This window comes from Pelecanus crispus, chromosome 2 (genome assembly GCF_030463565.1).
Source record: "Pelecanus crispus isolate bPelCri1 chromosome 2, bPelCri1.pri, whole genome shotgun sequence".
NCBI lineage: Eukaryota > Metazoa > Chordata > Aves > Pelecaniformes > Pelecanidae > Pelecanus > Pelecanus crispus.
In genome coordinates this window covers 150,540,334-150,552,463 of record NC_134644.1, presented here as the reverse complement: position 1 = coordinate 150,552,463, position 12,130 = coordinate 150,540,334, and the positions used below count along the sequence as shown (strand labels likewise).

The 12,130-nt window shown below is 38.0% G+C and overlaps 1 protein-coding gene across 3 annotated transcripts in view; it reads left to right on the top strand.

Moving 5' to 3' along the window:
* Nucleotides 1-11,720, top strand: part of STK3 (serine/threonine kinase 3) — a 141,102-nt gene extending 129,382 nt beyond the window's left edge. For 2 of the 3 annotated variants that reach the window (XM_075728224.1, XM_075728223.1), the window contains one exon: nt 9,512-9,961. In XM_075728224.1, coding sequence (XP_075584339.1) covers nt 9,512-9,670 — 159 coding nt within the window. In that variant the 3' untranslated portion in view covers nt 9,671-9,961. Of the gene's footprint in view, nt 1-9,511 lie in introns of all 3 variants that reach the window. The other variant, XM_075728222.1, reaches the window with a different exon arrangement.
* Nucleotides 11,721-12,130: the final 410 nt, after the last annotated feature.

The following is a 12,130-nucleotide window of genomic DNA, read 5'->3' as shown; positions in this document are numbered from 1 at the left end:
GTTGAGCAGTTCTGGGGCAGGGAAAGGATTTCCAAAAGACGATTGAGGATGGAATAAAGAAAACTTGAGAAACTACAGACTGAGACTCATTCTTAAAAGCTAACAGTGCTTCTGTTAAATCCTTGAAGTTGTACAGAAAATGAAACTTGCTGCTGTCTAGCGAAGATGCTGGTAGCCTCAGGCTGGGGGATTACTTCTGCCCTCCCTGATCGCTACGGGTCTCTGTGCAGTGTCCACATGCTGTGTTTTGGTCCTTAAGCTCAGGTAGGCTTGGCTGTTGTCTTCTCCCTGATCCCTCTCCCAAGGATAAGCTACGTGCCTTTCCTGAGGCAGGGATCTCTTCTCCCTGCTGCGACTCGCAGCTCAGTTAAAGCTGCTTAGCCCTGCCTTTGTTCAGTTGCTGCACTCAGATTCTGCTCTTCCTGACGTTTTGGAGGCCTCTCTCAACTGATGTCTCAGTTTTGCTGTCTTTGCTGTATTTTCTTCCTTCCCCCAGGGATTAGGAAACCTGGCATTTGTTGCCTATAAATTGCCCTAAGTTTCTGGACTGCAGGTTTTTTTCCTGTCCATCTTGTACCAAAAGTGGCTGAAACCCATCCTCTGTTGTACGTGACTACCAGAACGCTTTCTGCATGAAATGAAGTAAAACCTAGCAAACAGTATGTCTATCATTTTTCCATTTATTAAAGATGATGTGTTCTTTGCCTAGATCCTGTCTAAATTGGCTGGTTTAAACTGAACTAAATTTTCTTCCTTATAAAGACTATAACTGAATCAAGGTCGCTCAGCAAGTAAGATATAAATTTCAGTGTGCGTTTTGGGTTGGGGGGGTGTGTCTCTCCTCCAACAGACTTTTCCTGTTAGGAAAATTTAGTTTTGCTGTATCCGTTTTTGTTTTAGTTTTGAGCATCAACATTCTGTACTTTTAAGAAACTTGAGATTCACTTGTATTGTCCCTCACTAGGATGTTGAGGTTTGAGGTTTAAGGTTTAAAATTCTTCTAGCCTCTTCCATTGCTCTTCAGGTTAAATGCTTTTCTGGGTCTGGTTTTAACTTCAAGATTATCTTTGTGCATGCATGTATCTTGTTGTGTCATAACTCATTATTCAATGAGTTTCCATTTTTCTTCCTATTTTTAAAATAATCTTAAATGGAACTATTGAGGAAAAATAGCCTTAAATGATATCATTATGTATTTCATGAATTTGTAGATTTTAATACAGCTTTCTTTTTAACCTCAGGACTTCTATTTCATGTTATTTATGTCTTTACTTTTCAATATAGATTTGCATTTACAAAATATTTTAGCAAAACTGGGAACATCTTTCATTTTTTATTTTATCTTTAGGATGTTTGGGCGTGTTAACTGAATGGTTTTATTTTCTTAAAATGGCTCTTGTCCCAAATAGTTTATATGCTTGTTCTTAATACAGCTTGGATTTACGTGTAGATCAGTAAAATTTTACAAAAATGTAATACTGTTATTTTCTGAACATTTTAAAAATGATCCTCTCATGGAGGAATCGGATGTCAAGGAGGCAGTGCCTTAACTTGACAGAACTTTTGAATATGAAGGTACCATTTGGGTTTATATAGCTGAATGATAACTGCAGTTTGCTGAAATGTGATATGTTGAACACAAGGGCACTGTAAGGTACCCGCTGATAGCTGAGCTCATGATGAAGGACAACTAAAAGCACTTGCCCTGGAGAGCTACAGATTAATAGAGATAAAATGCTGACTTTCTAATACCACTTACTTTGTACGCTAAAAGCTCTAGCTAAAGAATTCCTTTTCAGTTTAAAGTTTTATATCTTTGCTTGGTAATATTTGAAAAGGTGTTTTAGGGTTTTTTGTTTGTTTTTTCTTCCCATGCTTTTTTTTTTTTTCTTCAAAAGCAGAAAGGGCTGGGGGGGAAATCCCGTATATTTTTAGATCAGGTGTGGTAGCTGCTTTGCTATCAGCACTGTGTGGGTATATTTGCAATCAAGTTTAAATAGCATGGTGAGTATCCAGATGGAGTGTTTTTCCTAAGCTTTAGATTATTTACTCTGTTGGGAGTTCCAGTAAACATTTATAGTATTCTTCAGGGTTAACTGTACCATTAAGCTTGAGATGCCTGCTATAGAAAATCACAGTATATTAAAAAAACACCAAGATTTTCTCTAAGGCATTTCAAACTGTGAATTTTTGCCTGTGATACTCTAAAAGTAGTTTTTAAAATGTCTGTGATAGATGATGCAATCCTAAAGAGGAGTTGATAGCAAATTAAAGCATCGTGCTTCAGTAGACTCAATTGTAAGCGTGTAATGTAACAATACGCTCTCTGTAAATGGCATAGGAAAGAGGGAATGGTAGGATTTTTTCCTTCTGTACATTTTTAAAATTAAATTTATTTATTGAACTTATTATCTATCAAATACTAAAGATTTGATCTCAAAGGTGCTTATTAATGGATGTTTACTAGCTGCCAGTTTTTTGAGATACATTGCTTGCAGTTTATTTCCCCGTGTTCAGAGTCTTCTATGTTGTTTTATTTATTTTAGTGAAAATTATATACCGCACAACTACGTGAACATCACCTGCTACAGTAGGTAAAAACAATGTAAATAATACTTGAGCTGCTTAGGATATGATAAAGCATTAATACGTGCTACATGACTGGTTTTGTCAGGAACTGGGTATAATTGCAACAGGCAAGACTTAGCATTATTGCTAATTTTACACTGTGTTTCACGATGATATGTGCTTTTATTTAGATTTCAGTTCCTGTAGTCAGGATTGCTTATTGAAGTTTTTGGCTACTACATTTTTTTTTCTCCTGAACTTTTAAGCTTTGTTAATTGCAGAAATGTTTAGACTCTAGCTGCTTCCTTGTGACTCAGAAGTGAAAAGAGACTTAAAAAGACACCTCCCTCCTCCTAAAAACCTCTTATTTTAGGAATCTAATTTTTAAGGGTAATTTAATGAAGGTGAAGGACCCAGCTCATGATTTTGGAATTTAGGATTGGCAGTACTTAATGTGCTCAAAGGAAAGTCCTAGGCAGTATTCGACAAAGTTGTGGAAATGGTAGTATGTACTAATGCTATAGAAAACTTTTTTTTCCCCTTGGTGGTTTGCTATTGAAATGTAACTTTGTATGAACCTAAGAAAAGCCTTCTAGAGCTGAAAAATGTTGATGGTAGTAACTGAGATTTAGCTATGTGTTATTAAAACAATGTACAGTTTTAATGTCTGAGCAGAGGGGGTTTTACTAGTGAAAATAGGAATTAATCATGGGACGTTTTTATACACTTTTGTCCCTATAAAGACTTTTAAAGATTACATGAACTTGACCATCTCTAATTTTCTCTCAGTGCCATGTGCTTGTTTTACCCCCCAAAATGTTTAAGATAACTGCAGTCCTGCAGGACAAACTTTGGCTTTTAAAAGTTAGGTTGTTGGTCCTTCTTTCTCATAAATGGTCAAAAATAATGATAGTGAATGACATCCTTTTTGTATTTGTATAACCCTATGTTTTGTGTTTTGCAACAAGGAGACTTGCTCTTCAAATATCCCAAAATAAATGCTTTTCGCTCAGTTCCCCATCCAAGATTGTTTTCTTGCGACCAATTTGCCCGTTGTAGTGACAGCAGGGGTGGGGATGACAGCAAGTCGGAGCTCTGACGCGTGGCCAGTGGGTGTCTCAGGCAGCGCATTGCCTGATGCTGCTTATACGAGGTCGGCACGGTTTGCTCTATCAGCGCAGGACACACAGCAGTTCTCCCCTCGTTGCTGCACCGGAGCAGCTGAACAGACGACAGTAACCGTGGAGTATTTCCTTGCATGCAAGCCTGAGAAAACTGCTATGAAAGTCAGATTCAGGGATTTGGGTTTGAATTTGTAGACTGGAAAAATTGGTCAGAAAGGCCCACCTTGTACCTTTTGGATCCTGACTCGAGTCTAACTTTTTATATTAGTAAAAAAGGAGTTTGAAATCATCAGTGGAGCTCGTTCCATTAGAGAAGAGAAAACTCTGCTAAGCAGAGGGAAGGGAACAGCTGGAGAGAAAGAGTTTCTCTTACCTGAGGCCACTAACAACACAAAACAATCCAAGGCATGCACTGGTTAAATCTTAGAAAGTGCTATAGGCAACCCACTTCTGCAATTGCCTTAGAAAATTATTGTTGTTAGCCACTCTGTTGATAGGTCGTATTGTAGGAATTACTAGCAGATGGGAAAATAGATGACTCAGAGTACAGTATTAACAATCCATATTTTTTTAATCAAAGGCCTCTAATAAGGCATGTTGCATCTGTAAGATTCATTTAAGCAGTTGCTAGGAAGAATTTCTTTTTTCAAGTAAACACAACAAACTTGATACAGATTATTTTTTGATTGAATATCTATTTTCTTAACAATTTAAACCCTGAAAATACATTCGCTTGTTTTTGATGCACCAGCTTAATGGCAGTATTCCATAATTTAGTTTGATAGACTGGAGGTTTGCAATGGTAACTCATGCATTATGGAATTACTAATGAAATCTAATTTTATCATATTGAAAACATCACAGGCCTAGAGCTCTTATTTACCTCTGTTAGCTGTCAAGGGTGGATTAAGATTATAGTGTGCTACATCCACCAAAACTTTGGCTTTCACCCCCTGAAAAGTTTGGATGGCTACAGATATGCGCTGGCCAAGCACAGCTAATGAGTTCCAGACTCTTTTCCAGACCCTTTCACCTAAATCCATGGACCGCAAGCACCACCGAGTATCTCAGATGCATGTCCTTCCGCCTGACTCCTGTGCTGGACACAGGTGGAAGCTGGTAGTCAGGATTTACATTGTACCCTTTGACTTGATGACTTCGGAGAGTCCACTTTTGGTTGTACTTTGTCTCCTTCCTTTTCAGCTGACTGCTACAGTACTCACGTCTGTAGACAGGAACACATGCGTGTATTTTCCATATATTTTCCAGTGCCCATTTTGGTCTGAATTTTCATCAGTATGATTTGACCAGGTTTGTAAACAAAATATGTAAGGTATGGTGTGGGCCCTCCTACAGGCCGAAGTAGTATTCAGTACAAGTAATTATTCTTCGGTTTGCTGCAAACACTGATCCAAATGAAGCTGGTCCATCTGGGATGCAAGAAGTTGGACCGAAAGACCGAAAAAGTAAAAATTGTTGCACTTCCCTTGCTGAAGTTTAGTTCTGAGGGATGACCACATCAGTGCGTGAGGAAAGAATTCCTTGTATGTCACTGTTCGAAGACATGTAAAAAATGCAATCGACCTGAAACTAGTACTGACCAGAGTAAGTTCAATTAAAAGGTTAGTTATGCTTTGATTCTGCGCTGGTTGTCCCAGCTCAAGGTGGTGCTGCTGAAAGGACCTTCTCCTGCTGGCAGCTTGGGTTGACGGAGCTCCTTCCTGCATGGGTCCCTTTTTTCTGTCAGGATTTCCCCTACATCAGGGGAACTGGTTTCCCCTACATCAGCTGGCACTCGGCTTGCGCCACTGGGAGCTCGCCCCGCAAGGATGACTGTTGGCTGGCCTCTTCGTAGGCAAAGTCAGCTTCCTTTGCTCTAGCAAAGCAGAGTAGAGAATTCAGTGTGGCTTCTTTGGGTGCGACTGTGTGTTGAGAATCCATCAGCTTGTAGAAGAAATTCTTCAATGTTATCTGGCTCTGGAAATGGTTTTGCTTTGTTTTTTTTTTCCTTGCTTCCCTTATACATTGTAACTCTCATTAGTGATTAGGTTAAGAAATACACCTTTCAGCAGAAAAGGGATTTTTTTGTCTGTAAACACCTAAGTTTTCTACTGGAAAACTGAGTATGCATATCCACTCTAAAAAACCTTATGTGTGTGTAAAACAGATGCACACGCTTCCTGACTATTATATGTTAGTGTATGTAACTGATAGATTCATGACATTATAAATTGGAGTTTGGACTGTTGCTTTCCCAAACCCACGTGATTACTTGGTGATGTGAAGGGTCCCAGTGAAGGCAAATGCTTTTACCAGAAACTCCAGTCACTGAAGATATCTGTCTTGGAGGTGGCCCATCTTGACACTAATTGCTGTCAGTTGTGTGCTTGTGGGTGTTTGATCTCCGAAAGGACATGATTGGTTCTGTTATTTGGAGTGGCAGAAATCGAACTATCTATCACTGTCAGACAAATACTATCCTGATTACTGAACTGCCACAGTTTACAGCTTTTGAAAAGCTATCAAAATATAATTTAAAGCCTTTTTGAATTCCTGTAGCTTACACAGCTGAATGCTCTCCTCTCCTTTCCCATTAGGACGAGAGGAAATGGGCTCAAGCTGCGCCAGGGGAGGTTTAGACTGGAAATTAGGAAAAATTTCTTTACAGAAAGGGTGGTCAAGCATTGGAACAGGCTGCCCAGAGAGGTGGTGGAGTCACCATCCCTGGAAGTGTTCAAAAAACGGGTAGATGTGGCACTTCGGGATATGGTTTAGTCTAGTCTACCCTTGATTGGCTTAGGTGGGCTTGGTAGTGTAGGTTAATGGTTGGACTGGATGATCTTAAAGGTCTTTTCCAACCTAGACGATTCTATGATTACCACTGGTAGCCCTAGTTGTTACAACAGCAAACTACATGGGAAATTATTTCTGGCAGTTTAAATTGCGAACTGTTTGCAAGTGAAAGCGAGTGAGAGTGCTGAGCTCTATCGCTTTAAGAATTTGAATTAAAGTATTTATCATGCAGGGGAATAAATTACATAGGAATAATTAAATATCTTGTTTGAATGATTTCTGTGCATCTCATTTGATGTATTTATTGTTGCATTCAGCATTTAGGCTTTTGCAGGCTTTGGGCTTCATCTATAGCACAGGCAGAAGTCAAGAAAAAATATTTTGAAATTTACCAAGGAGACACATATGTCCATGGACACGGACACGCACGCATCCTAGAGTCAGCTGTGGCTTTTAGATGTGATTAAGTGGTTTTCTAAAGTATGTAGAGCTCTCTGACTACTCCTGCCTAATCCAGCGCCTGATGTCAGATAGATGAGACCTTCATAACTCTATTTTCAGTTTCTTAATGTCCCTGTTTTCTGTCATTAACTTCCTTTGAATGTCCCAAGCATCAGCCGTTCATATAGGTGAGTGCTACGGCTCCCTGGGTGACATGGTTGATATCATTTGGAATGATTCTTATTCCCTGGATTTAAAAATTCATTCTCTTTATATTTTAATTTCCAGCCCAGCTGTCTGTGATCTTTAAAGAATATTTAATTCTGTTTGCTGGCTCTGTTTCTTGATTGAAATTTAAATAAAAACTCACCCATCACATTCTTCTCTGACAATTTATAAAAAAATGTTTTTCAGTGGAGAATAATTATGTGATCGCATGAGTTGGAGTCTATTCTATGCGGTGTAAGCCTGATGTCTACAGTGGTGACTGAGAGGGAATAAATGGCTGGCCCAGAGCGGGCAGGAGACTTCATCAGTGGCAGTTCTCACAAAACACTGACACGCAAGATTATTCATGGTGCCTTCCTTAGTCCATTTGCTGCTCCATGGAGCTCCAAATATGTTTCTCCTCTCACACGTGCTAAAAAACGTGGGTTTATTGCTCCTCGCATCTGTGCTGCGTTGGGATCAGTTAAACAGAGGAATTGGCACTGTTGTCTCTTCTCTTAATACTGCAAACCTCTCTGACACTTCAGTCCTCTAAAAGAATATCTTCACTGAAAAGTGTCTGTCGTGCCAATTACATTTACCAATGGGCTAAAAATGAAAGAGTGGTTTTGGTTTTGTTTTAATCTTTTCTTTCTCTGAAAATGGGAAGGTGGTTTTCTGCAAAAGTCTTGGTGACCGAGGAATTAGGATTCCTTTTCCCCATCCTTTCTTGCGTATATTAAAGGGGAGAAATACAGTAAACCAGATGATATTTAATTCCTTGGGAGGCAACTCTTTCCCTCCTAAGAAATGAAAGGTGTCATTTGTCCTTGGGAGAGGCAGACATTACTGATGAGCTACTGCGCGCATCTGAGGTCTCTGAAGCTTATACATGTCTAAGGATCTTTGGTCCTGGAAGATATTTTGACATCTGGGTTTTAATTCCCATCTTCATTAGGAATCTTATTGTTAAAATGATGTTGTGTGGAAATGTGCATCTTTTTGCATATGCTCATCAATGAATTTCTGATATGCACTCCCTCTTTATTATGACTTTAAGTTATTTGTTTACTATGTGCTATGTAGTCTATTAGTAGAAGTCATAATGCTGGCGTTTGGACTGTATGTAGCAATATGTGTTGCTAATTTATATACCTCAGATGCTGATAAAAATAAAGATCAAAAGTAGTATTTCATTCCTCAGGGAAAACAGATCAGACTGTGTTGATGGAGGAATGCCCTAGATACATGAACGAAGTATTGACTCATTAGTAGGATGATTCAGAAAATGTTGGGGGTTTGGTTTGTTTGTTTTTTTTTTCACCTGAGTTAGGTGGTGTGCTTGTTTGCAATGTCAGAATATTTGCAAACAAAATATAGATCGTCACTTTCCCAAGATGAAATTATTTGTACTATTGGAAATTTGTTGATATTTTTCACACTCGGTCAAGAGTAATTGGCACGTAGACAATTCCGACGAGAGGAAATGCAGAGAGGCACTAGACTTCATCAAGGAAAAAAAAAAATACATAGGCCAGCCAAAGGAACATATTTCCAATGCAGATCCTTCCCTGCAAGAGCAGGTGGGGCAGTAGTGCCTGACATGCCCCTGTACCTGACAAGACTCCAAGTTGTTTGCAGCAGCCAGCAAGCCAGTGAGGCGATTTACTTGTTATATGACCCATCGCTCTTAACGAATGCAATGTAATGAACTGTTTAACATTTGTGAGAAAATATTTTTAGAAAGAGAAGAGCTTGGTCAAAGGTAACTCCCGTGAATTCAGGAAGTTATTTCATGTATTATTTAAATATTCTGTTAGCAATTTGCTTTGACTAGTTCTGGCAGCACTCTGTTGAGGAAGACAGGTGCCTTGTCATTCTTATCAGAAAGTACCTCTAAATATCTGTCAGGCTATTACTTACAGCAGCTGCCTTTTTCGGGCTTCTATAAGAGACAGTTCAGTAAGAAGTGTTTGATTAAGCAATATAATTTATGTACATGAATATAATTGTGTATGCTGTGGCATGGTTTTTCTCAGCCTAGTGAGTTAAACTCCAGCCCTATAGTTATTTGCAATCTATTTGCAACGTTTGCAAAGTGATTTTTTTTTTTTTAAATTAAATGTACTCTGTGTGTTTGTATTTTCATGTGCTGTTAAATTATTTACTGTGGAGCATACTAAGGCTTTTGGTTATATAAACAGTTATATATGTCTGTACATACACTCGAAGTGTGGGGGGGGAACCCACCAAAAAAAACCCCACTGCAACTGTAAATTTTAAAGGATTATGAAAGGTGGTGGTTTTCATCTTTGTTGTAAATAATTTTTAATCTTTTTTGTGGGTTTTTTTTTGTTTTTTTGGTGGTTGTTTTACAGTTAAAGAATCTGAGTTTAGAAGAATTACAGATGCGATTAAAGGCTTTGGACCCTATGATGGAACGAGAAATCGAGGAGCTTCGTCAGAGGTACACTGCAAAGAGGCAACCTATCCTAGATGCGATGGATGCAAAGAAACGGAGGCAACAAAACTTCTGAGTTTGTTCTACTTTCAGAGATAATACTATGAGTCAGTGTGGACACTGGTAACTTTGTAAGTCTGAAGGAATTCGATTATGAGAGTTTTCAAAAACCCAATCTTCTGAATTTTCCTTCACAAGTAATGACAATTGGAGCAGTGAAAGAACATACCTACGCTGTTCTGCAAAGGCAGCGAAACACATTACCACTTGTTTATATTTTCAAATGTTTAATGTAATAGAAGTTTAATCTGTTACTTCCCAATCTTTTTCAGGTGTATAGTGGTAACTTGGTGTTGTACATTAGGAGTTGTGTTTTGGAGCACCTGGAACGATTTCTTGATTGTGCAACACTACAGAGCCTTACGTTGCAATATATTTTCCTCCCACTTAGTAGTGTATTTATTATGTAATCATTGGTTATCCTATTTATTTTATGCCTGTTTTCTTTTTTATTAGGAAGTACTAGGATAATATTGTGGAGAGCAGAGCCAGATTAGATAAAATTGGTCTTGTAGTATAATGAAAAGAAGCTCACCACTATATTTTAAAACTCCCAATTTCAGCAAGCATCCCAATTCAGGACAGCACTTGAACATGTACCCAGCCCATTCAGATCAGTAGGATTTAAGCACAGAATAAGTAATAGGCACATGTTCTTCTGTTCTCCTGAACTGGGGACTGTGGCTGTAGTTGAGCAATACAATTGTTACGCTACAGAGCATTCTTTTAGAGAGTATTTCTATCATTTTTACATACACTGAATGATCTCTCATTAAACAAGAAAGCAAGTGCCTAATCAGTTTTGATTTTTCTGTTATTCAGGAGAAGCAATACTTGCAGTCAGTCCTTCAGTGTAAATTTCCAATTGCTATTGCAATTCTGACCAGTATAAACCTCTATTTTGCACTGTAGTTTTATAATGAAGTAACAGCTACACTTTCTAGGTATGTTTTTTGGTTCATTTAATTTTTTATCACCATTTTGAGAGGAGAGGGGAGTTGTTAGTGGTTTGGGTTTGGTTTCACATTATAGATACGAAGGGATAGTAATTTAAAAGCCAAAGAAAATCATTTGAATACTTATATATAATAAGTACTGAAAAGAAGCAACATTTTGCAGTCCTCTGAGGGTTTTGTCCTGCAGTTGCTAAACATTCAAAATTCCTGTGGTCTTCTGTGGTAGGTTTTGGGGAATCAGAAATGCAGGACCAAGCTCTTAATATCTTTTTACAAGTTCTTCTGTCTGGTTTGTGTTGTGGGATATCTAGTAGGTAGAATTTACAACATTGCAAGAAATATTTCAGACTTAGCAGAAAATGTGATCCACTTTCTGAACAATCTACTGTGTTCTCTATTGATATCTTTGCTATTGTTGCCTTTTGTGTAAATAACTTTACTGTGATAGTCATACTTTTCTAAACAGTACAGCTGAAAAGATCTTTACATTCAACCTTCAGCTGTTAAACTTTTAATGGTGACTACTGTATGGGCATCTTCTGTTAAATGTTTTCTGGAAGTTAGTAATCATCTCATACCTCTTAACATTTACCGTCATCATATGTGGACCATTTAGATGGAACAGTGCAGATTTTGGTAACAGTGCATTATATCATAAAGCTCATGCAAAAGGAAAACAAAAGTTTTTACAAGATCAGCATACTACAGCCGTGCTGGGACCAGTACTTGGGTTTGAGCTGTATACAGCCATCGTTGTCATTGTCATTCTCTGTGTGTGTTTGCGTGCACGCCACGCTCTAACATGTGAACCCTAGAGTCAAATAAATTTTAATTGTGATTGTTAGAGCAACCTTACCCTCAACCCTCTTCATATTTCTTAAAGTAATGACCATCCCTTATGAAAAAGCAAGAACACAGAAGATCCATAAAAATTACTTTAGGCAAGATAAATGCACCTGGTAGTCTTACGCCTCACATTTATACAGTGAAATGATGAAAGTAAAAAATGGTATAATCATATCACTGTGCCATTAGATTATAATCATAATGCAGCAAAAAAATAACAGCACCAACCTCCCCCTGTTAGTGTTGTTCTTATTTAAAACGAATTTCTCATTCTTGAACTTTATATTCTCAAAAACTCAAAGGTGTGTGTGCATACATATATTTCCATAGGTATACACACATATATATGCATATCTATATATAAAAGAAAAAATATAAAACAGATTTAAACCATCAGGAGAGGAACCTAGCTTGCCTTTTCTTGGTGTGCCTTTTAAGCAAAGTGTCACTGTCCAGACACTCTTGCTTGGATCATTAGCAGCTTTCTTTTCCCTTACCCTCTTAAACTTCTCCCACCAAAAATAAGACTTTGATTTTGAATAATGTGGCTTTACAGTGTAATAGACAATGTAATAAAATGATCACAATTTTCATATTTTGTATATTCTGAAAACTTCAGTAATGCAATGCACTAAATACGAATCGCCTATCCAGAGGGACTCCGGTAGAAGGCT